The 25,636-nt window shown below is 42.3% G+C and overlaps 1 protein-coding gene across 2 annotated transcripts; it reads right to left on the reverse strand.

The window, feature by feature from the left end:
- Positions 1–2,749: 2,749 nt before the first annotated feature.
- Positions 2,750–10,102, reverse strand: thbs1a (thrombospondin 1a). 2 transcript variants are annotated; one of them, XM_076107858.1, is made up of 20 exons: positions 9,572–10,102; positions 8,725–9,284; positions 8,532–8,604; positions 8,348–8,437; positions 8,139–8,248; positions 7,682–7,807; positions 7,164–7,260; positions 6,877–7,050; positions 6,605–6,781; positions 6,337–6,510; positions 5,967–6,247; positions 5,664–5,882; positions 5,447–5,554; positions 4,891–5,050; positions 4,653–4,771; positions 4,055–4,289; positions 3,688–3,915; positions 3,331–3,602; positions 3,137–3,234; positions 2,750–3,031 (listed from the first exon to the last, which is right to left on the reverse strand). In XM_076107858.1, the coding sequence occupies exons 1-20, from the start codon at positions 9,633–9,635 to the stop codon at positions 2,869–2,871; spliced, it is 3,528 nt and encodes a 1,175-aa protein (XP_075963973.1). In that variant the 5' UTR covers positions 9,636–10,102; the 3' UTR covers positions 2,750–2,868. The 2 variants fall into 2 exon arrangements, with proteins under 2 accessions (XP_075963973.1, XP_075963972.1); XM_076107857.1 differs by having other exon boundaries at positions 8,725–10,102.
- Positions 10,103–25,636: the final 15,534 nt, after the last annotated feature.

Below are 25,636 nucleotides of genomic sequence, written 5' to 3' on the forward strand. Positions count from 1 at the left end.
TGCCTTTCCTCTCTCCCGGCACTGGACACTTGCGGGCCTGTTCGCCTCACTCTTCAGCTCACCCACACATTCTGACCCCCTCTAAACGGCAGGAATTATCTCACATTCCTCTGGGCTGAAAACACGCCGGCCAGGTGAGCCTCCAAGGTCAAACGAGAGCCCTACTATCAATGAAACCTGCAGTATTATCTGCCCGGATATCAGACCAGGTCCAACATAGCACACACAAACACTAGACTAACGACTTGTGTCATTTGTAATCAGTTCATAAGATTCACATGCAGCATATGTATCATTTCCGTCTGTTTTACAAACAGCATTTGTGATGTTGACACAATATATCTTCAGTAGGGAAGATATGCCGCTCATTTGCGGTAATGGAAACACAGTGAGCTCCATGTGGTAAGAATGAGGTCACTTCTAATGTAAAGAGACCTGCGGCATACTGAGACTGTCTGGGCTTTCTGGCTCGACCCTCACTGTTGTCTTCGATTGCAGCTCTTTCAGGCCCTGTGAAACATCTAAATTAGCAGTCGGAAATTCTGCTTGCTGGTGATAAACTGGTGCAGGGTCTTTAAGCATACTAGTCAACGAGCGGCAGACCAAGTCCACGGATACCTCATCTACCTTGAAATAAGTTTTATTGAGACACTTTAATGACAAACTGTGGAATTTCAATGCACAGTCTTGCTGGCAAGAGTGGACCACAGCCATAAGTTTACATCCCAAAGGAGAGTGAATTTATTACTCTACAGTGCAAAATATGTCTAAATCTCACGTGGAGTTTTTGTAGTTTGAAGGGGTAAGTAAGGTGATGCCTTTGTAATGTGTGTGAATATCTGTATGGACGAGCTGTGTAAGTGGGTTATACTTCATGTTGAGTTTTCCTGCTGTTGACTCCCAAGGATACTCCCTTTTTCCAAGACTTCAGACTCAACTAATGGATTCCAGCATGGCTCGGCTCCTTTTGCTTTTCTAGGGCGAGGGCCTCAATCAGAGTAGATATGACGTCCAAAACTCATTGAGAAATAAGTCTTGAGACTATTCAACTGTTTGTTTGCCCAAAAAGACACCAACCGACCAAGATACTTTTTCAAAGTGTTTATTGTTCACTTGACATTACAAAATACCGGGTAGGAGTATAAACAGCACTTTGGGTAGAAACTATAGTACAAAGTTTATAGAAAAGCTTCACTAATAATTAAAAAAGACATACAAAAACCAAAATAACAAAGACATCCTCATGTCAGTGTGCAAATAAGTTTATACAGACAGAAACGCTTCCATATGAGGCTACGCTTCTAGATAAATTATTTAAATAGCATATATCTACACAAATGAAATAACCTCAACATAAAACAAACATAATAATTTATCAAAACAAATGCACAGGAAATACATATAGCACAACATAGTCCAGATAACATTTCTTTAATCGTTTACGTTCCTGTTTGGGCTTCTACAAAAATATCTTATATACAGCATCAAAATTATACTAAAGTCTTGCTTAAAAAAAAAAAAAGAAAAAAAAAGAAGCCAACCAATTTATACTCTGATGCTAAGACATGTGATTCTTGTGCATTGCTGGCCTCAAAACAAAAATAATTAATGAGGTAATATTTGTACATAAAGGGTTTCCTTTGATTTTCCCTCGTCAGAAATGTAGGCCTATACACAAAAAGCTCAGGCACACCAGTCATGCACACTGTACGGATATTTAGAGATACTGTAAGTGACCTTTTACTTTTATGGTCAAATGTAATGCTTTATTTTGCCATTAGCGCATATTGATTTCACTAAATTGGAATAGGTCGGGACCAATATTTCAAGATGCAGAGATGAGTGAGAATTAAAGCCTCTATGATGAATAAGTACATACAAACAGCCATACTTACAATGGTTTACTCGAGATGGGAAATAGACTGGCCTTCGCTGTTTACATCCCTTGACACATTCAGTAAAGATTAGAGGTATGAACATAATATTTGCTAATAATTACCGTTCCAAAGCAGTGTTAAGTGCACCTGCTTCGGGGCCCTGTGCTGTCCTAAATTTTGTGCTCTCCTCATTTCTTCTAGTGCTCTTTCCTGAGAAGACGTTTGAATGTTTTGGGCCAGCCCTAAGCCTTGGCTAAATACAAGACCTCATGTCTGCAGGTCTGTGTGGAGATGGGGTCTTTAAAGAAATCTAAATGAAAAATAATGATGCGGTTGTCTTCATAACTATGCTTGTTGGGTGGCACACATGCACAAACACACAAACAACATTCACTCTCTTTGATAGTAACAGTCAGTCCATACTGTCCATGGTCCCTCAACAGTTCCTTCAAGGGGTATATTTACCCCAGCCTACGAAAGTTCTCCTATTGCTTTCTTCATACTGACCAGTCCACAGTAGATGTCTATTAATGCTCAGAAATAATATTTAAAAACATGGAAAAACTCTTCCCTTTGGTCCCTCGTCCACAGAAGAATACCGCCAACAGTTCAGGTGTGCAAAGCAATAAAATGTGGGCTCCCCCCTTCAATGCAGATCAGAGCAACAAAGTGAGAGGGCCAATTTCTTCTGAGCAGAGCTGCGCTCACAATTTGAGTTTGTTGCAGAATCATCATTGAACTTTCATTTGGCTTAATGTCCTGAGGTCAGTTTACCTCACATTAACTCACTTGCTCGTCATTCCTCCAATGTGCAGTTCTCAAAAGAAAAAAAGTTAAAAAGATATCTATCCAGGTCTCGTGTTACATATTCATACTGACGGACATTCTGCTAGAAGGCTCCGTGGTCCAATTATGTATCTGAAAGTAATTATAGAGAGAAAACACGTTACAAATAAAGTCTAAGGTGATGGAACCATTATTTTTTGAAATATCAAATAATCGTTTCGTGCTTACCTTTGCATTCGTATTTGAGGTCTGAGAAGTAAACCATCTCCTGAGAGAAGACGTACAAGCCTAGCCGCCCACCAGCGTATGTCGTGTCGTAGATGTTTCCAGAATCAGCCATGATTCTCTTGCCTTCATACATGACCACTCTAAAAAAGAAGATGTGATCACATGAGCTCATTGCCGCTATGATATCAATTATGCAGATTTTGATAATTGAATGAAAAGGCATGCTTCTGAGGTTTGGAACTCACCTAATAAGTCCAGTCTTGGGTCTGTGGGTCAGATGCCATCTGTAGGCAGTGAAGTCCTTCCAGCCGATGTTCTTGGGGTCGTGCCACAGAGTGCGAACCTGAAAAGGAAAAATCGCAATGGTTAGAATGAGAAAAGTGTTCAAACAATATGTTGAATGATGTCTCCAACCCTGAGCCAATGAATCTACTCTCACCTGTCCAGCGGTGTCTCCGGTGTGCCACAGGGCATTCCTCAAATGCTCACCGGGCCCAGTGGTGGAGTTGACCATTTTAATTGACAGGCCCGAGTAGCCTTGAGCTCTTGTGGGTGTGTGCGACCAGTAGGTCTGTGTGATCTGTTTCCACATCACTGTGTAGAAGCGTGAGCTGGACTGGTAGCCAAATACGAAACCAGCGTAGTCGTCATCTCTGTCCGTGTTGACGAAGAACGTTCCACTGAAATCCACTGCGCTGAACTCATCGTAACCTGAATTTATAAAAGAGATGGTTTAGAAGCGGTTCGCTACCACTTTATGTCCTTGCAGCGAGATGTCTGTCTGTGTATTACGTACCAACAGCAATGCCAGGATCGCAGTTGACAGTCTGCACCAACTCCTTGCCCTGATGCCGGACCACCCAGTTGGGGTCAATCTGTGAGGTGCCCTTGGGGTCCAGAGGAACCATTTGGAATCTGCGGAAGTCTGTTTCACTGATGGCAAAGTTCTCCGGGCACACGTCATGGATGTCCAGAACACTGTCCTGGTCAAAATCGTCTTTGCACACATCACCACGGCCATCGCCTGAGAGGACAACATGGAATATGGAAATCACAAAGATGGAAAAGGAGCAACAAAACTAAACCAAATTAACTAAGGCACTATTCATCAGGTAGATGTCACAAATGTTTCAAAAGACCACAACGTTGAAAGACTGACTCACCATCAGAGTCCAGCTGATCAGGGTTAAACGCCAGCCTGCAGTTGTCCTTGTCATCAGGAATGCCGTCGTTGTCATCGTCATGGTCGCAGGCGTCACCCTTGCCATCCTTGTCGTGGTCTGCCTGGTTGGCGTTGGGTATGTACGGGCAGTTGTCCAAGTTGTTCTGATGACCGTCCTCGTCAATGTCCTGGTTGTTGTCGCACTTGTCTCCTATGAGATCTGAGTCAGAGTCGAACTGCAGGAGAACAGAATTCCTTTATGATGAGATTTCCCACTCGCACTATAAGACTCTTGTCCTCACTTCAAATAACTCCCTTCACTGTTCCTCAATGTGAGAGGTGCTACTGATTTAAATGTAGCCCCTTGTTTTCAGGTATGCAAGCAATGTCCTTTCAGACAAGTTTCCAGTGCCCTTGCACCTCAGCAAAATTACACATTCATATTTGTTCCAAAGCTGGATGAATAGAGAGAGGGGGCATTGCACTGTTTTCCCTCAAAGCCGTCAAACTACTCTCTGCCATTAAAGCAGGAACTTCTACATAGTTACACATCGATCTATGTTAGTCAGCATGGCTTGTCAGATGAGATCGTCCGTTACCTGATCGGGGTTGTGCTCCAGAGGGCAGTTGTCACAATGATCTCCCACCCCGTCCCTGTCGGTATCTCTCTGGTCCACGTTGTAAACATATGGGCAGTTGTCGTTCTCGTTCAGAATGCCTGTTGAGTATAAAACATACTTATTTTAGCCTACAGGACTGTGCAAATGTTTTTTTAAGACTAAGGAAAGGCTTTAAAGATAACTTGGATGGAATATGGTAAAAAAAAAAAACACTTACCATCACCATCAATGTCAACAGCACAGGCATCACCCTCGCCATTGTTGTCAGTGTCTGTTTGGTCAGAGTTGGCCTCGAACACACAGTTGTCACAGCTGTCGCCAACATCATCTCTGTCTGCGTCATACTGGGCAGGGTTGTACACTCTTGGGCAGTTATCCTAATTTTAAAGAGAAATATCAAAAGCACAACTATATTACTAAAATGGATCATTACTCAAATAAACTATATCTATAGGAACAAAACTCTGCTTGTGTTTTCTCTAAGTTTGGCTGGAATGGGATATTCCACTGCAAGCGAGCTGGTAATTTTTACCACAGCATTTTTCTTGCCCAACTTTCCAAATCCACACTAATAATTCTGGGCAACAAGTCATATAGTTCTCAGTTCTGGCTTCATCCTATGCTACATGTTTTCCACTCTCTGGTGAAAGCACAAAAACATAGAGACTTTACATTCCTACTGCCCAAAGGAAGGATGGCTGCTGCTGATTGCTATGTTTGGTCTCTGAGGAAAGCACACTTTGGGGCTAAAATAAACTGCTGTGATGACTCACCCTATCATCGGGGATGCCATCATTGTCATCATCATGATCACATTCATCACCCAGGCCATCTTTGTCATGATCTTCCTGGCCAGAGTTGGGAAGGTTGGGGCAGTTATCCTGTAAAGGGACAAAGGAGCGGTTAAGGAGGCAATCATCACAATAATAGAGTGCAGATGGGTAATAATGGCCTTTTCTATTTATGCATGTCCATGTGGGGTCTGGCTACCTTCTTGCAGTGGTAGGTGGCGTTCTCCACACAACGCAGGTCAGTGTTGGGCCATCCGTCCAGATCGCTGTCCTCTCCGCAAATACGGCCATTCCCAGCATACCCTGGCTTGCACTCGCAGCGGAACATGGACTCGGAGAAGACGCCCAAGTACATGCAGTTTGCATTCCTATGGCAGTCGTGGTTCCCATCCTGGCAAGGGTTACGGGGTTTGCAAACCTAAAAAAAATGACTCAGAATTAAAATAAATGCAAGCAGCTAGTGTACTAGCCACACGCACAGTGAGCAAGTAACAACTCAAACCTGTTTTTTAGCAGTCGCCTGTTCCACTCCTCTTCCAAAGGGCTGAGGACCGGAGAAACGTGCAGGGCAGGGCAGACAGTTGTAACCGGGCTCAGTGTTCTCACAGCGATGGACTCCGTTATGTGTGTGGCAAGCATCGGGGACCTCTTTACATTCATCAATGTCTTTGCAGGCGATGCCGTTCCCAGAGTAGCCAAGTGGACACCTGCCACACCTGAAAGAGCCATCGGGGAAGCTGTTGCACTTTGCTCCAGGGAAGCATGGGCTGGAGAGACAACCATCTGTAGAAAAAAATAATTGACATTTTAAAAAGGGTAATCTGTTGAGAATTAGTTATTTCTATAATTTTTGTTAAATCTTAAATGCTTACCAATAGGGCAGTCGTGTTTGTTGCACACTTGAGACACAGAAGCATCACCGACACAATCCTTTCCTCCATATTTGGGGACAGGGTCGGAGCAGAGATGTTTGCGGGTCTGGACTCCTCCACCACAGGTGACAGTGCAGGTGTCCCATGGTGACCAAGGTCCCCAACCTCCATTGACTAAAAAGTATCAAGAAAACAACATTCAGTTTGTTCCCTTGAATTCAGACACTCTGACATATTGTTTATACTTTGCTACTGAAATTCAACTCACTAGGACAGGGTGACTTTTGGCAGATTTCAGTTTGACGTCCTTCTCCCTGGCAGTCCCTGCCACCCATCTGCGGTGTGGGGGAGTTGCAGAGGCGTATCCTGGTGATGACACCCTCACCGCAGGTCACAGAGCACGAAGACCAGGGAGACCAGTGGCTCCAACCGCCGTCCTGTTTGACTGTGAGCAACGCATTCGAAATTAATTAATCATGCTCTCAAACAGAGAATATTTATCATCACAATGGCTGTGTTAAAAAATGCTGAGCGACTTACAGCGTTTGTCACATTCCTGGGGGTAGCAGTCACGGGTCTGGACAGAGGTGCCCTCACAGTTGCTGTTGATGCGGTCGCAGGAGCGTCCGCGCTGCTGGATGCCCCGACCACAAGTCACCGAACAATGGGTCCAGTCAGACCAGGGGGACCAACCATCCTCTGCGTAGTCACTCACTGCACGGGTGTGGGGGGGGGGGGAAACAAAAAATTACCTCGGGGAAGAGATATCCAGAAGGAAACAAAGACAATCCGATGAAAGTAACGAGCAGATTTAAAAGGAAGCTTACGTGTTCCACAGCGAGGGCAGCACTCTCCATCTGGCACGGTGGCGTTAGCACATGGGATCAGAGGGCAGGAGATTTTGCGACACACGGTAGCAGAGTTCTGAATAGAGGAACAGTTGAATTAGTACAAGAATAATGAGTGAGTTGACTGGTTGACTGGCTCCAGAGCTGGTGCTGTTCCAAGCCTAATTGCTTTATCAGTGACATGACACTCCTGCTGTGTTGATAGAAAACATAATCCTCACCAACACTCTCGCACTAACACCTAACTAATTACAAAATACATGAGCAACCTTCACTAGAGGTTGCTGGTGGGGAAAAAAAGCCCCCATGTGGCTTTGTTGCTAGTTGAGAAGAAGTGTTGATGGCTTTCAGACAGAAGAGATGCGGTTATAAAGGGGGGTGCTAACATAAACACTATTATCACTTCATTACAGCAGGGATACAGGAAACACGGCGGCGTCTTTCCTCAGCTGGCTTGTTTAAAGGTTGCATTCCAGCAGGTGTGACATGACACTCACCTGGCAGGTGCACTCGGTGCAGCTATCCACGGTCCATTCATCTTTGTCCTTGTGCACAATGCCGTTGTGGATGCAAATTCCACTGTGGATGTTCATTTGCTCTTTCAGCAGTGTGCTGTCCTCAGACTGGAGGGAAAGGAGAGAGAGAGAGTTGCTTAGGATAGGACACGGAAAACTTTCACTTTGCCAAAGTTCCAATACAAATGAATCACTGACCGACACCGTGATTAAGACATTGCTTGGCTCTAGCGAAGCAGTGCAAATGCAACCGACAGCCAAACATATTTGTGTATTCACATGGGTCTCATTAAGGACTTGGCCAGGCACTGCCATTACAGCGACAAGTGGCTACGCACTGGGAACGCGTTAACTGGAAGTGGAGGGAAAGACGGAGACGGGAGGAAAAGAGGGAGTGAATAATGACAAAGAGCAGACCCTGATGGCCCTTGGAGCTTACCACTTTGCGGAGCTCATACGACAGCTGTTTAACGACAACGCCGAGTCCCTTGAGCTCCTTAAACATGCCGGCGATGTCCTCACAGGAGAAACCGCAGACAGACTGCACTTCTGTATGCAAGAAAGAAGGGACCAATAAATTACTTCACCTCTTAGAGCTTAAAACCGATGAGAGGAACAGAGAAGCACTTTGGGGAGGAGAGGGCTCACCTTTGGCTTTGTGGCCAGTGTAATCAGTCCTAATGGCCGGGCTGGAGCCATTGACTGGGTTGTCCAGGGTCATGACATCAGTTAAGGTAGCTGCAGGGAGGAGAGTAGACACATTCATTTCTGTCCACTGGAGCACAATGTGGCGTTTAACGGCAGATGATCTATTTTTCAGACTTACCTCCACTCTGGCATCCCTTATTTCTCAGTATAGCATCAAGAGTGGTCCCAAAGACAAAGCGCACATTTTGAAGCACTCCCTGAAGGACAATAAATTCCAGTTAAGAGACACGTTTCTATGGGATTCAGATTCTATCTTACGTGACTAAATATTATTTTTCATCATTAGTAATTGGGTGAGCCAAAACACTGGAACTTACCATGAATTTGTCCCTTACAGCTCCCTTTCCAATCCTGAGCCGGGCAACATCTGCCACCTCCTGGTACAGCACTTTGGAGATTGGCAAATCCATCTCTGATACATTGATCTCCTCACAGCCGACAAAAAGCTGCACCCGGTCATCCTGAACGAACAGTGTGATGTTCTTCCAGTGTCCAGTGGCCAAATCAGCATCCTCGATGGACACGAGCTGCTGCTGGTTCATGGTGGAGTAGACCACATCCAGAGTGTTCGCCTTCCCGTTGGAGATGATCTCGAAAACGGGTCCGGAGCCGTCATTCTTCTCGATGGTCAAAATGCTGCCCCTGGTTTTCTTGAACTGCTTCAGGTTGACCAGGAGGAGGAAGCCCCTCTCAGCCTGGATGGAGTCGAGGAGGTCCCTGAGATGGTTGTCGGGGAGTGCGGGGATCAGGTCTGCGTTGAGGACCTTGTATGCGGGGCTGTAGGGATCTGCACCTTTGACCAAACTCACTCCGTTGTGTCTCTTGTTCACCCGGGCCAGATCAAATAAGTCATACACACTGTTGTCGTCCCGACTCTCTGCGGTCAAAGAAATTAAAAGTTCAGTTGTTGTTTTTCTCTCATATTTACAGTGTGCATGAAAATGTATTAAACCCCCACCCAAAAATATATACATAATATATTTAGTATTAACAACAGAAACAAATTATAAGAAACTTTATTATAATAGAATCCTATTACAAAAATAATATAGCGTGTAAGTATCACAGTTAAAGTCCCTGCATGAATGATTACTTTAAATATGGAACTACTTCTAAAGATTTTACAGGTAAAAATAAAATAAAACAGACGTTTTCCGTTCTCACCTGCCAATCTTGCTCCTTCACAGCTCCAAAGCATCAACAGCAAAAAGATGCCACACAGCATCATGTCGAAACCTCAAGTGGTCCCTGATGCAACCAAGAATAACAAACACGCCGTTACGGGACATCTAGGCGACATTTCGGCATTAATAAAAAAAAAATGTAATAGTTAAAATTGTCTACAAACCTTTAAAAAGAAAATCCCCTCTGAAAATAGATCAGAAAAAAAAGTCCTCACTTGTCCGATTTTGTATCCCGTTTCTCTTCCTTTAGAACTTGTCGAAGCTCATTAGTTTTGGGTAAAAAGTCTCTCTGAACTCCTGTCCGGGATATATTCCGGTGCTTAGACTTATTCTACTGACTTATCCTACCGATACAAGTGCTATTTAAACAGTTAGAGGACATTCCTGACGTCCTGCCTGCACCAATGGGACGGCTGCAGGAAAGAGGGACGGACTTGTTTTCTTACCTCACAGCCAGTCACAGAAACATCCGCGACGCACACAGAGGAGGAAAAACGCATTCCTGAGCAAAATTTCCATCACCGGACAACTATTTCATACACGCACTGGCGCCAAGATATGGTCATTTCCGGTCAAATTAAAGTTGAATGATTCGTCAAATAGTCTTAACTTTATGAAGCTGTCATTTTTCAACAGAAAATGAATAAGAAATTGATTTATTTTACTGATCCAAAATAACTAGGCTGATGAATTTGGTAGATTAGTTATGAAGGGATTTAAAAGTCATATAAAACATTAAATTATATTCCATAACCTTCAGTCATGTATTCATTCCAGCTCATATTTATGACATACAGAAGGCTTTTTAGCTACTGGTTTATGGTGTGCTTCTCATTTAGCTATTCCTAGTCTGGCCGCCAGGGGACTCATTGAGTAATGAATGTGTACTGGGTTTAGAGGTTCCTTTATGTCTATAAAGTGTAAAAATAGTTCAAGGAATGCATGACACATGTGTGTTCGCACCAAGCATAGTACCAAAGTAGACTTGAATAAGAGTGAGACAATCCAAATGAGTGGAAAAGTTAGTTGTGAATGTACAAAGTCGCTTTTCACCACTGTCCATACCTTTTGATCATTAAGACTGTATTAATTAGCATCTTTGTAATTGTTATGAACTCAAATTAAAACTCAGATTCCTTCCAAATCATGACATTGTTTATGGCTGAGCATTTAACCTGTGCCCTCTTTCTCTCCCTCTTCTTTCCCAGACCAATCCTCATGACAGACTGGTCTCACTTCACCCGTTACCAAAGATGCATTCTTACTCTTAGGATCAAGCCAGCATGCAGACTTGTGGATGCAGATGAAAGCTGAAGAAAGAGAGGGAGTGTTCTGAAAAACAGGAAAGCACAGAGGTGCATTCCTTCTGTGAAATAATATTAGAGGGCCTGCTTAAAATATGTTTGGTGTAATGACCTGTGACTAGCATGACACACAACATCTGGATACCTGTTCTTCAGCCGGTGTATACACACACCACAGGAACTTTTTATGATCTCTGTGAGGACTTACAGCATGTAGTACTCACCTTAGTGAACCCTGAACCTACAGGAAGTGATACGGCGGTAATGATGCTTCGCTGGTCAAACTGTCATTCTAATGTAAAATGGCTTCACGGCTGTGAAATGGGATGAAGGTGGTTTAAGAGTCTTTGGTTTCATGGGAAAGGTCCTTGGAGATATCATAGGCAGGTGTATACTGGTCACTTCCCTGTGGGCGTGACCGTGAGCTCACAGCGTGGGAGGTGAAACTGACAAGACCGTGTTGGCGGTGCAGAGACTTGCCAAGCTCTGATGAATACCCACTGAAGTGAGCCAAAACTACAGCAGAGACAGATAGCAAGTGTTTACTCGGAGTGTATCCCTTGGCGTTAGTTTCCAACTGGGGGCGCTTACACTTACTCGTCAGGGAGTGGGAGAGTTCATTTGTGTTTAATCGCAGAATTTCTCTCCTCCTTTCTGCATGGGCTCAAGAGAAAACACCAGATACTGACAGGAAGTCATGACCTCATGTGTTTAAGATTTCTGAACCTCACTCGATCAGCTATGTGTCAGACTGTTTAATATTAAATAATAATGTGCATTATAATGTTAAATCTACATTGCTGTCTGTCAAAGCCCACCAAAGCTTTTCTATTTAATATTTAAAACACTTAGTACCATGAAGTCTGTTTAGAGATTTAGGTTTATTGAAGCACCACTTGAAACCAGCCACTGCATGAGTAGCAACCATGGCTGTGCTGCGCAAACAAATAAAACAGCAATACCAGCAGGAAAAAAAAAAAGAGTTATGTACTTCCATAGAATGTGTTCAGCAAAATAGTTCGACATGTTGGGAAACACACACATTCACTTTCTTGCCCAGAGTTAGATGAGAAGAGTGACACCGCTCTCATACCTAAAATGGGTGTACAGTTCCTCCTCCAACTCTCGACATGAAAGCGAATAAACACATTTCCCAAGATGTCAGACTATTCACCTGAGCAGACGATCTTGAACATGTTGAGGCCGAGTCTTTTTACAAACAGATCTCAAACAAAACAGACCTCAAACAAAACAGGGCGCATTCAGAGATAATGCTCAAGCACTGTTTCTATAATGTGGACTGATATGATGTAACGAGTAGTCAAGTGGACTTGAAACTGGCAACAGGTATACAGTCAAAACAAATCCAAAAGGAATGACGCAGACAGTCAGGACATCAACGAAGGAAGAACTCCATGACAACGTTGACAATCACACAAACAAGAGTGAGAGCTTCACCTTACACATTGGTGGAGTGATGACTAATGGGCTGGCATGACTCTGAGCAGGCAGGTGAAAGGATTTAAAAGTAATTACTGCAGTGTATTTAACATCGCTTCAGGCTTAACCAGCTCCTTGAAAGACAACGGTAAGGTATTAGTGGGACAATCCCCAAAATATGAGTCTGTAGTTAAGGGGATTTGTCTTTGCATTCCAGTGATAAACACTTGTTTGCTTTTTTTTGTATTACTATCAAGCATATTACAAAGTGTAAATCCAATTTTTATTTTTAAATATTTCAATAAAATAATTGAAAATGAGAGCATTACACTCAGTACGTAATGTTTTCTATAGCAGAGATTTATCATTTAGAATGTATTTTATGGTCAATTATAAACCTTTTTTATTCACTACAAGCAAATCATGCCAATGTGGTGTTTTTCCCCATCTTTAAAGCTTCATCCGCTTTCTGTTTATGACAGCATGGGACGAGCACGCTGAAGTGGAGCAACATCTGAGGATGGGCAGTTTATAGGGCGATATGAAGCAGCACGTCGGTGTTATCGAACAGACAGGTTAAGACTTTCTCCTGACATTTACCATCATTGGCAATGACTAATTCATCAGACATTTGAAGTCCGTGCCACCATTAATCTGGATAGGCTCCATTGTAATGTCCCCTGCAGCTACAGTTTTCAAAACAGGAGAAAAACATGTGCGTTTAGCACAAAAGAAAGGTGTGTATGAAGGACTAGCGTGCATTAACAACTTTTATTTGGCAAGTAGGCCTTGCTTGAACGCATCATTCTTATCTTAAAACATGCCCCGGGGGGCCGAGGGGGAGCGAGCTTGTGTTAGTCATGTTTTTGGGGAATAACAATTATAACGGCTTGAGAATTGAAGTGGAAAGTGTGAGTAAGAGGCCTATGAGGCTACTAGTCACAGACAGAACAACACGAGTCACTGATAAACTACCAGGTGGGGTCACCAGCAAGGTCATCTTTGATCATCTTTTATTTTAGAACAACCGTTTAGGCACGGACAATAATCCATAAATCTGTCTGGTCAGCTCTATATTGAACTCTATGCGCAACATATTGTAGTAACTCATATCTAACAGGGTGGCTGAATGCTGTTCCAAGTAAATTTGAGAATCGTAAGATATCATTTATGAAAGGAACTAAAGGCCGTTTGTTGCCAGACTAAACATTTTTTTTTTTTAGTCTTTCAGCTGTTTTGTCTTTGGCAGATGCCAGAACACTCAAATGACCTGGACCCGGTGGCTGTTGTAAATCACTGATCGTAATCCATGCTTGGCCTCGGAGGGATAAAAGAAGGAAATATGGATATTACCAGTGGCTTTGGAGCTGCCGTGGCGTGGCCTGGCGAAAATAACCTGCTCTGTCTGTGGTAAAATCTTTAAAAATACCCCGTGCGTAAAAGCTTTCCAATGTTTTGCACTTATACGCACCATAAATCAATTATGTTTGATGTTTAGACGTTCAGCCACATATGCAAAAATACATTGCATTCCAGTTTCATGGAATCTGTTTTGCTGAACACCGGCACTGTGAAGAGCCAGAGAAGGACGAGAGCGTCTTGTGGTGACATTAAGCTAGCTCCTCCTTGGATGTGTATGCATGGAAGAAAATGATTAATTGGTTGCAGTGAGTCCGCTTGATTCCGGCAAGTGATGTCAGAGTCTGATTATGTTGGACGGACGCTCCGAAAGCTCGTCTTCTCTTACTTTTTACAGGCTGACACCAAGTCACCCATGGTGCTCCTCGCATGCCAGTTGTAGAAGCACATAGGGCTGCAGGCCTGGTGAGTGATGGCGGTAAAGGCTCTCTGCTGTTCTGTGACATTTCTCCCGCTCAATGCACACCTTTGACTAATGAGCTGACAGACCACACGCCACTCGACTGGGAGAGGAAAACTGTACGCAGGAATGTTAAAGGTCTTTTGAAAGCGGCACGAGCAAGTGTTTGGTTTGTAAAAGAACTGAGGCTCATCATCCGGATGACCACACAAGTGGATAATGACTTTCTGGAAAGTGTATCTAAATGGTTCAACAAACTCTTGCTGCACTACTTCATTTAAGGAAAACTTAACTTTAAGACAACATTAAGTCAGACAGCTAATATTAGAGCCAGCTGCATTGTTAGGGATTATTTAAGAAGACTTTATAGTTACAGAACAATGGGTGATTATCAGCTTATAAAGTTATAGCTAACGTGTTAGCAAACAGTTGCCTATTGACGCATCCAGCAGACACGGGACAACATTAGCATTCATTTGGAGTCACATTTCTGCCCACCTGGCCAACAGAAGATGGATATCTGGCTGTGAAGAGGCAAAAAGCTTCACTACGGTGAAAACTAAAAGCTAACTTTGACAAGTGAAGCAGCTCCAGGTTTCATCTCAATAAAACTCCAGTCAGGAGGAGTCATGAAGGTTCAGTCACAGGAAGCGAGTGACACAATATTCACAGCGAAATATTCTGACGCAAAAATGGAAATATTCAGTTGCAAGTTACCTTCTTCAGCTTAGTACAGTAAGCACAGTTTGGCCACTGAGATTCTTTCTTCTGGAATCATCAGTTCTTTGGAAGACATCCGGTTCTATTGCAAAACACAAGACTTCACTAAAAATGGCAATGTCATGTATTTTTGTTTCCTCTTTTTCTGGAGGACCACCAATTGTGAAGACTTTCAACACTCCTACTACATGGAAATGGGTTCTTTAGAGGGAAGAAATCCCATGCAAACCCTTCTAACAGAGCACCATCCCAGCCCGTCTCTCCCACAATTCCTCAGTAGGAAATAGTAGCTTTACAAAGAAAACAGCTCACGATGACATTGTGCATTGGGTTGTATTAGAACAAACTAAAAAAAAGGTAATGGCACTATTTCATCCTCCCACACACACATTTACACTTTAGTTTACTCTTACACCCTGTTTTTTTTGGCCTTCTCTTAAAATTCCACACCAATTTTAGGAAGTGTGCTCACGCCATTTCGACCCTGAAGGATATTAAACTCACAGTGAAACAGCCTTCAGCAACGGAAGCCAGGTGAGGCCAAACTTCTCCATGCCGCCACCTCTTCAGACGCTAAACAGCCACTTATAACACAGTGCTCCACAGTGGGCCACTTTGCATCTTTCCCATGGCATCATAGGTTTGTTTAATTCTATCAAAATAACTTCCTGGAGTTAGATATGAGCCTAAAGGGAGTCCTGCTATGTTGTAACTTTAAACACCTACAGTACTTTTTATTTGGATCTTTACAGGACTGCTGGGCTTGGGCAAACTATTTACTCCTAGATTACTTTTAGATTTTCTAAATGCTACAATGTAGAAAAACAAGCAAAGACATATTTCTTCACATCTTCAACCCCTCTGAGACGAGGGTGTGTCAGCCAGTACAAAGTCATGCGGTGCTTATAAACTGAAATTTATTTGAAACTCAAGTGGAGCGGAGATCCCAAAGTTTCCAAAAATACAAAATATGGTAGACTATATGGGAAGTGTGTGTATTAAAGTATCTGGAAGTCGACATGTGAAATATTTTCATTGGATGTGTGCCGCCATAAAACATACTGAGTCTACGGTTTAAATATTTCACTCAATGTAAATATGATATAGCTTGAATATAAAGTTGGAACAAGCGGATATAGAAAGCATAGTGTTGAACGAGATTATTTTTTGACGACTAAAATTTGCTTCAACTTTAGAAAAATTAGGGGCCAGAATAACAAGCCGTAAACCCAGCATTGGCTTATTATCACCTTGTAACGTGAGCGTGTTAGCAAACAGTTAAACAGAATTTACACAACCAGCAGACACAAAAACAACATTACCAATCCTTTTGAGTCGTGTCACTGGCACTTCCTCACGTGTGCTTGGAGATAACAGAGTGTGAAGATCAAATAGAAAGCATGCTTGAAAACCATCATTGCTCATGTATAGGATGAACATTCTTTGCCATTTAGGTGAGATCATCAGTGACGATCCGCCACTGAGGAAGGTTTGGGACAAGAAACTCCTTCACTTCCCCCCTCAGTGCGCTGGGGGACTTTTTGAGGTAAATATGTCATTCACGTTCCTTTTTACGATCCATGGCACATGACTGACTAAAGATAACAGAATTTCTTTTTCCTTCATTTTTGACCGACATCAATAAAACTCAAAGTCCCACCAATCTGTGGGGTGCTTTTCAAGATTCACACTGCATATAATCATTCTTTGTGTCCACTAGGCACCGATTCAAATCTTTTTTACGGTGCAAAATCAGGCAAAAGCTGCCCTATCTTTGGAATTCCTTACATTCTTACAGATGTTTTTGCTGAGCAGAACCAGGTGGGATTTAAATTTTTCCCCAGTAGCTTTATTGTACAGATTTGCCTTAAGCTATCGGTTATACACTTCTGCACGAGTTTCCTCAGCTCGTACTGCACACGAGACAAGTTTGTCTCTCACTGCATGACCTGATTGGAGAAGTGTACAACTTTAAACTCTAGAAAACATATAGATTTGAGTGCTTTGTTTTCATATGCAAACCTTTCCCGTTTGTTTACACGTGGTGCCTGTCCAGACATTTGCATGCGAAGATTGAGTGCATGCACTCTTGCAATTCTGTGGCATATACTTTGAGGGTTTTGCCTATTTGGCATTACTTAAAAAAAAAAAAAAAAAAGGTCTGTAATTGTACCATGCAGTATTCACCGCTGATTCAAAACAGTTAACTGTGCAGAGTAAGTGTCCACTGTGTTCTGGGGAGTGTGCCATCTACAGCCATTCCACTGCTCTTCTCGTGGAAACTAATCAGAGTCTGTCAGGGTCACATTGAAGAAGCTAATTAATGGCAGCAGTTTATTTTATTATCTTCATGATAAAGACGTTATTTACTGCAGTCTGTGCCGCTTCTTCAAGTCAGTGCCGAGACGTCTGCCAAGTCTCACAGGAAAAGTATCAAACTTTAACAAAAAAAAAAAAAAAGTTTCTTCTGCCATGTGGCATGGAAGCACACAACATATACAAATGGATTACTCTCAGCCCTCTCACTCGAAAGTGTGCGTAACATGAACAAAAAATGTTCCTATCTCCTCTATTCCATTTACCGCTCATTCTTTCCATCAGTCACCTACTTGGACGACCTTTCAATTGTCCCTGTATTTTGAATAAACAGCAAAGTCTTAGAGCGTCACTGAAGTCACTGTCGGTGTCTGGGATTGCTGCCTAAGAATGTACCCAACACAGATATTGTACTGGCTTTTTTCCCCCCCTTTCCTCCAATTGAGTCTGTTACCATTGGGCCTGTAGCAAGGCAAGTTTATTTGTATAGCACATAACAACAAGGTAGTTCAAAGTGCTTCACATAAAACATAAGGCAAAAGAAAAGGAGATTTAAAAACAATTAAGAACATTCATTAAAACACTAAAAAGCAGTGTAAGAAATAAAATACAGTAGCAAAATGCAGGAAATTGATTAATATCCTTTAATGTGGTTCAATTAAAGGCAGCAGCAAACAGAAAGGTCTTCAATCTTGATTTAAAAGGAGCTGAGGGTCTCAGCAGACCTGCAGCTTTGTGGGACTTTGTTCCAGATATCTGGAGCAGAAAAACTGAACGCTGCTTCTCCATGTTTAGTTCTGACTCTGGGAACAGAAAGTAGACCGGTCCCAGACGACCTAAGAGGTCGGGATGGTTCATAAGGTAGCTGCAGATCAGAGATTAAAAGGAAGTGCTGAAATCTCACAATCAACATTACAAGCCCAAGTGAATATGCATGCAATGGTGCCAGGTAGAACTGCTGAACAGCTCGCATATAATAACTCATCCAAACAAGAGTCCTGTTCAGCAGCAGCAGCCCTGGGGTACATAGCTCAGCCGCGTGTCGTCTTGGTTGCTCAGGAGGGCACTAAAACATCTTGTGGTTTAACATCAGTGAAAGTGTCTAGAATACAGCAGTGCAATAAATATAGCGCTGTGCACGACTATCGGGTAATTAATCATGTTAAAATGAAACAGGTTGTACATTTTCTACAGACAAGAATTTAACAGATTTTCTTCAGTGCCATACTGTTGCCAAAATACTTATCATGATTTGTATTTAAACTCAGTGGCATACAATAAATCCATTCAGCGGGGGAAATATTTTCTGAGATTCCCGGCACTAATGACAGGTGCTACCTGTGACCTTGACACTACTTTCCCCAGTGGAGGGTCTCACTGGATTGCTGTTCTCCGACTGATCTCAACTCCATGTCCAAAAAGGTAGAGGGTTCTTGTTGAGCCACAGAGATGACTCGTGTACTGGCCGCAATCTGGACAACATGCATGTTGCGAAAACTCCAAAGTTCAAAAACATTTTTGCAACCCTCAGTGGAACGATGCATCACTTCCAGTCAGTTGTAATGTGGGACATGCCGGCACATGCAGATGTTCAAAGGCTCACCACTCTGAGTGACGTGACGTACATCATGTTCAAGAAAGCACGGCTTAAAACGTTTTTTGTTTTTTTTATATTAGACTGATATTCAAAACACTTCCAAGTGTCCCACTGAAACAGTTAATTGATCAGTTTCAATACGTCAGCACCAAAGAAAATATTGTGATACTTTAAGGCTTTTATTAAATATTTTCAAATGCTTCCTTGAATCATAACCACAATGCATTTATTCTGAAAGGGGACTTGTAAATAAATATTTGCATCAAGAGGGATTTCACACGGCAGGTTTAGGTGTTAAACTCTCACTCCATATGTTCGCCACATGTGTGGTACAGTTTCCCAATAGTCAGTCAATAGATACCGTCAAGAGATTACTCAAGAGACGAACATGCTGAACACCCAACTAGAGTTTCTAGACCAAGCTAGAATCTGAGGAATTTTCCACATGTTTTTAGAGTTTCTCCACTCTCTGACTAAAAACTGGTGATTTCTCAGAAAAAGGGGATGAAATATCGGTTCATCTCCCTTTAAGAGTACCGGGAAACCCTCTCCCACCCCCTTCCTTTTGTTCGGATCTTTCCATGCCCCACAAATCGGAGGTTCCCTGGAGTTATAACTCTTGCTGTCATGTCTGAGCATTTACGGTAAAGCCGAAGCACGCTCAAGCCATGTCTCTGGGGCCCAAATGGAAACTCCACATTTGTGTTGAAGTGAGGTGAAGTTGGATGCCTCTAGACAAATAGGCCTCCCCTCCCCAACGAAAAATGAAAAAGAGGGGGAGACTTATTCATCAAGTTAGGAATAGTGTTCTCTCTGCTGTGATGCTGCAATTTAGAGACTATACAATGAAAATAAATACAGCTCAAAGAAAGTACAGCTCATACAATTGTTGCATGGAATGGAAATGTAGACACTGTTTTTCTTCCATACAACAATTTATCAGCGAAGATCTCAACACTTCCTACAGGCATCAGACTATCTCTGATGGACTGCCAACAACAAATGTTCGGAACCTAATTTAGTTGTGTGATTTGTTCCTCACATGAGGAAAAACACTACAACCAGTCAACACACAGCTGCATGCAACATTTTCCGATTGGGAGCTTTGGCCGCTTGTACAATATAAACACGAAGCCACTTTTATGTCATGAACAGATCTAACAGTCGCATGGCCATTTATTCAATTAGATCTTGATGCAGGTTGACGTCGGACGCTACAGCAGCACAGGAATCAGTGTAATCCCTGTCTTTCTTGTGTGAAAGGTAACGGATAGAGCTACTAAACAAAAACACATGCTGGACACATTCGCCCCCCGACTTGGTGCTTGTTTTAAAAGCTTATTCCACTTAGGTCCTCGGTGCAGCTTCATGGTCCAAATCCACTTCCAAAAGTCTAGAGAGATTTCTTTAGCAGATGACTCTAGGCGGAAGAGAAGCGAAAACACCATCTAGAGATTTAAAAAAATATCCAGGGAACGTTCCAAATCATCAGAAAGGTCAAAGCCTCTTTCATCAAACTCCTCTAAATGCTGATGAAAACGAACTGGTGAATCAATCAGAGATTGCACCGCGCAGCACTCCTGCACTGAAGCCCTTTTGTTGCCCTGACTACTTTAGTCAGACAGCACTGATTGGACAAGAAGTGTGCCAGGAAATATCTTAAACCCCGTGTCACTTATTGGGGATATTTCCTCTAAAATGTCTAGTTCATTTTGATATTCACATCAAAAAGGCTCAGAGGCTTTCTACACTACACACCAGAAATAACATCACAGCTCCAGGATAAGTCAGAGATACGAGGTACCACGCTCTGTGTGGTTCAAGTAAACACACTTGTGTTCACAGACATCTGGGCCTGAGAGTATCGGCCCTGTGAGGGTATTTGCCAAGACAGTGTCAGCCAGAGCCACCCACTTTGAGCTTCACAAGGGTTCCTCAAAAACCTATAGGTGACGTCCATATTCTATGGTATTTTGTCATCTGCTGAAAGGAGATGTGGCACGAGCCAACTGAGGCTGCTGATAGATGAGACGACATAGAGCGGTTTCTCCAATGGAGCTACTCTCAAGCTCACCAATTTATTCAAGCCAAGATACCATTACATGCGATACTCCATTGGAGGTCCTGCCCAGTGGGCACGTACCCAGGCAATGTGCTGTGTCAGGGAAAGTGGAGAAACAGAAGCCAAGTGTTTTGCTTCCCTCAGGTTGCAGATGTCGAAGTCTTGTGACTGACACTTTCCGGTTGCGTTCCCATTGGGGGGCATGAAGGGTTGCATAAAGTTGCTTGCTGAGCCGCAGCAATGAGCAGCAGCATCTACTGGAGCCCCTTGCAGGGATATATGTTTTCCAGACCCCATCAGACAGCAGGAACTCAGCCAAGAAAAGCTGCTGGTAGGGCTCGGGTGGCCGGCAGAAAAAGCCAAAGGCCCCATATTATTCACTTTTCAATTCTACAGTATCTAGGGATACGAATTACATGAGATATACATAATTTTTAAAAAGGTTGTAATTATTTTAATAGGGTCCATCCTAAATTAACAATAAAGTCATACACACAAGTGAAATGATGTAAACGTATTCTGTGGAAACAGACCAGACTCAAAGCCTCCATTCTCACCTCTGGGTCCTGACACATAAGCCCACTGACCAAGTTATGTCGATGTCAATGTATCATAAAGTTTTAGCCCTTCCTAACAGTAATCTTAGTAATGACAACAGAGCCCAATTAGTTCTCATAAATCACTGTAATCTCATTACTACCTTTCATAATATTTGAATAACATTTGGCTGATGTATCAGTCTGTATTATAATTAAAACTGACCATGCGAGTGCTAATGGGGAATGGGTTACCACAACAAATCAGTTAACTATGTGCTAAGAAATATGAACTTTAAATTGTCTGTCATAGAGAGTAAAGACCAGGTTTTGGACAGGACCATGTGGTTACTTTCCAGCCTCTAAAGCTCATTAGCTGGCGGTTTTATGTCACGATGAACAAATACCGACACAGCAATTCAGAGAGTTGACAACAGGATGCAAAAAGATGACAATCAACACAAGTGTCGGTATATATTCTCTGCAAACAGCACCAAAGAGAAGAGGGCATCTTCCTTCCGTGGATTAAGGGCTGTGATGTTGTAATTTAATGACAACACTTCAAATGGAGACATTGACATTTGAAGTGTTGGAAAACCCAAAACAGCTTAAGCTTAATGCACTGGCAGACCCGTCTAAAACAAAAATCAAAAGGATTACTTAGCTTTGTCAGCAGCATCTATGATGTGGTCTCTATCGAGACGAGTTGAAAGATAATGCTTAATGGTGTATGTTCCACTCTTTTCTTTTTCCAAACAAACCAAGATCATAGCTCTTACAGCTCATTAGTCTGAAATCTAGAAAAGGAGAGTAATGGCCTGCAGCGCAGCATTCAAAATCCATCTACATATGCACCAAATACTGATGTTAAGGAGGCTTAATGTTAACCATGGTTTAGCATGCTAACATTTGCTAATTCACACAAAGAACAGCAGAAACTGATGAGAATGTCATTCATTTGCTGAGATTTACTCATAAACCAAATTATAATTTCAAAGTCAGGGTAGTTATAACAATTCACTCTGAGGGGGACATTTATGTACTTTGTTGAGACATTTCACTCAAACCCTCAAATATGAGCCTCGTGGTGGCATTAGAGGAAAAGTCAGGGGAAGGCCGAAGTCAACAGAATTCAGCCGTTTGAAGCCACGAAGTAAGACGTTTTTCAGTCCAGTCCAAGTGGCGGACAGAACAACCCACCAACATTGTCATTCCTATACTGCTTGCATGGCTAAAAAGCTGAATTTCTCCAAATCCCTTCCCATATAAATGTTCTACTTCAAACGACAAAGACTTTCCCCATGTTATCACAGGACATTATAAAACTTCTGTCTTTACCAAAAACTGCATTTGTAGTACCTAAACAAATATAACCTTTAATTGCCCCATTCACTCTGAGAAAAGCACCAGCAGTGGTTGACAACAAAATTACTCAGTGTTGAGTATAAAGCCATGACAGCCGAATGTTTTTGTTGAGCTCCCCTCTCCCAGCTGAAGAATTTATTAGAATCCCATTTACCTCCTGAGGGGCTCTCATGTGTCCCAGCCAGCACTGCTGCTCTGTTGTCTGCACAGGAGCACTAAACACCACAGAAACGCAAACAACTACTAACTCGAGAGAGTGTGTGTGTGTGTGTGTGTCTGCTGTGGTGTTTTCAGTTGCTGGGGTGAGAGTTGGGAAGGTGAGGAGTCACAGCCAGTCCTTGTAAAATGTTAACCTGTTGTGTTTAACTAGTCAATAAAGTTTGACCTTTTTAGCAAAGTTTTCAATGAAATATCTGACAAAAGCAGGATATGTTGTTATTTTACCCTTTAAATTGATAGAGAATAGTGATTGTATTAATACAAAGTAATAATTCACAGCATAGTTATTATATTTTAAAAGTATATAATAAATAAACTGCATTATAACAATATTTGTGTTTTTAAATTAACATGCTTTTCAAACACTTTGGAAAGTGAAGATAAATCTCTGCAGCTGTGGTCTGACTAACACACCGAGTATTCTAGCAGAATTGGCACCAACACCTCCTTTGTGGCATATTTTCATTGAGTCACCTCTGTGTAATGCCGTTTCAAGGATTGTAAAACGGAATTTGTGCAAAAGGTACACTTGTCGGTCTCAATTCTTTGTTGACTAGTCATATTAAATGCAGTCTGTGTTGTAGAAATTGCACGCTTGAAAGACCCTCTGGCTAATGAGTGTCTGATGGGCACAGGTAACATGTGAGGTCTCCCAGTGGGGCCTACCAAGCTGATGAACAAACACATCCCAAGTTTGCTGGAATTAAAAACAATGAAGCATCTTTATATTGTCTTCACTTTAGCTAGTCAAAATAAAATCTTATTAAATAGTTCTGATTTTACAAAGGATCAAAGCCGTCACACTACAAAGCTGTTTAAGTGTTCACACATTGTCTCACCTTGCCAGCCAGTTTCATCCTAATCCGGCAAACCTGTATTGACAGTAGAGTGCCGATGCACAGTTGTAGCAGTCCAAGAAAGAGCTAAAAAAAGGGCATGAATTACTCACTCCTGTGAGGATGAAAACACATTTGAGGTTATGCAAAGATGTCTGAAAAAACATTTCAGGCAAAATCATCCAGACAAACAGCAGCTTTATTCAGAGAGGAGCCATGTGCATACAAGACTGTGTCGTCTGCGTAAATGGACACAAGTCCATTAAATAGTTGTAACAAAAACGTTTAAGCATGTTGTACAGGCATTCCAGTTCGAGAGTTTTACGCACAGATATAACAGCCAAACAGTCAAACTTTTAAAATAGTGGAAGCATGCAACCCTGTGGGTTGCTCAACTTGATTAAATCTGAGTATACAGTGGAGTCGGTCTCCAAATAAACATGCTAGGTTTGTTTAAAAGTACTCAAGCAGCACTCACTGTGTGTGTTTTTAATCTCCACATAAAGTTTTCCATGGAAGACAAGGAATCATTGACAGCCTCAGGGACCACCACCTCTTTGTAAAATAAGGGTCCTTAACACAAATAGCCTTTTGGTCTTTCTAAGGCAGAGTAACATTGTGTGTGCAGATCTTGTCCGACTGATCCTGGAGCGAGAAGACAGTTGGGGAATGTCAGCAATCCAGCAGCACCAAGGCCTGATCAAACTGCAAACTTCCTTCTTATTCCACTTTCTGACCAAGCAACACAGTCGACAGATGTGTGATGTTTGAATTCTCTTACCATATGGCAGACGAGTTTGACGAGGTCTTCTTTGGCAAATGAAACTGCGCTAGCCATCTACCAAAATAATATACATCAACAACTGATGGTGTAGAAAAATAAACTCTTAAATAAGTATTGCTGGGAAATGTCATCAAATTTGAAGTCTCAGATTTAGAAGGCAATGTTGCGCAGTTTTAATCACAAACATGTTTAAGCCCAATGAAGGACTGTGGTCAAGTACGAGTGATATTTCTACGCAACTGCAGAAATATGGATGACGTGATCTAATGTGGCTGTCGTCCTTCAGTTTTCCAGAGTAGCAATTATTGGAGTTTTGGACATTCCAGATTTGATGAACATAAATGATAGCTGGACAAGCTCCTGTCTAAGTGCCACTCAGGAAAGCAATCACAAATGATGTATTACAGACAGGAAAGACAGAACGGAGTGTGCTACCTTCAGCCCACGAATACCTCATCGTTTAAAAAAAAGGATATGGCTGGCGATATTCAGTATTTTTCTTTTAAATCTCATTAAGAGAACAAATTCATCACTAACAAGATCCCACCAACAAAGTATAGTATAGCCTGTGCAGCCAAAGTCTAACATATCTTAATCCTCTCTGCGGAAAACTATTAAAAACAGGCAGCAAGAACACAAACGCAGACTTTGAGGCAGGCAAATGCAATGAAGACTCTATAATAGTGAATATAGACTTACAGTCTGAGAGCCCACATGGCAGGCTGGTCAAACACAAGTTTCAAGCAGCAACAATGTTACAAAGACAAACTGACAAAGAACAAAAGAGCTGGGATGGTATATGTAGTGAATGACTGATTGGGGAAGTGAGAACAGGTGAGCAGGAGGTCTGGTGTGTGCAGGGCTAACGAGGAACAGGTGACACTAATTGAGACGGGGCAGATATCTAAAACTGGGATGAAAACACACAAAAGCAGGAAGTGAAGGGATCTGAAATGAGAAGAGAGCTGAGTAATAGAAAATTAGGAAACACAAAAAATAAATGATATGTATGAAACAAAGGAGAAACATAGAACAGTGCAAATTATG

Source organism: Anarhichas minor, unplaced genomic scaffold (genome assembly GCF_050575085.1).
Source record: "Anarhichas minor isolate MPS153535 unplaced genomic scaffold, ASM5057508v1 ptg000040l, whole genome shotgun sequence".
Classification (NCBI taxonomy): domain Eukaryota; kingdom Metazoa; phylum Chordata; class Actinopteri; order Perciformes; family Anarhichadidae; genus Anarhichas; species Anarhichas minor.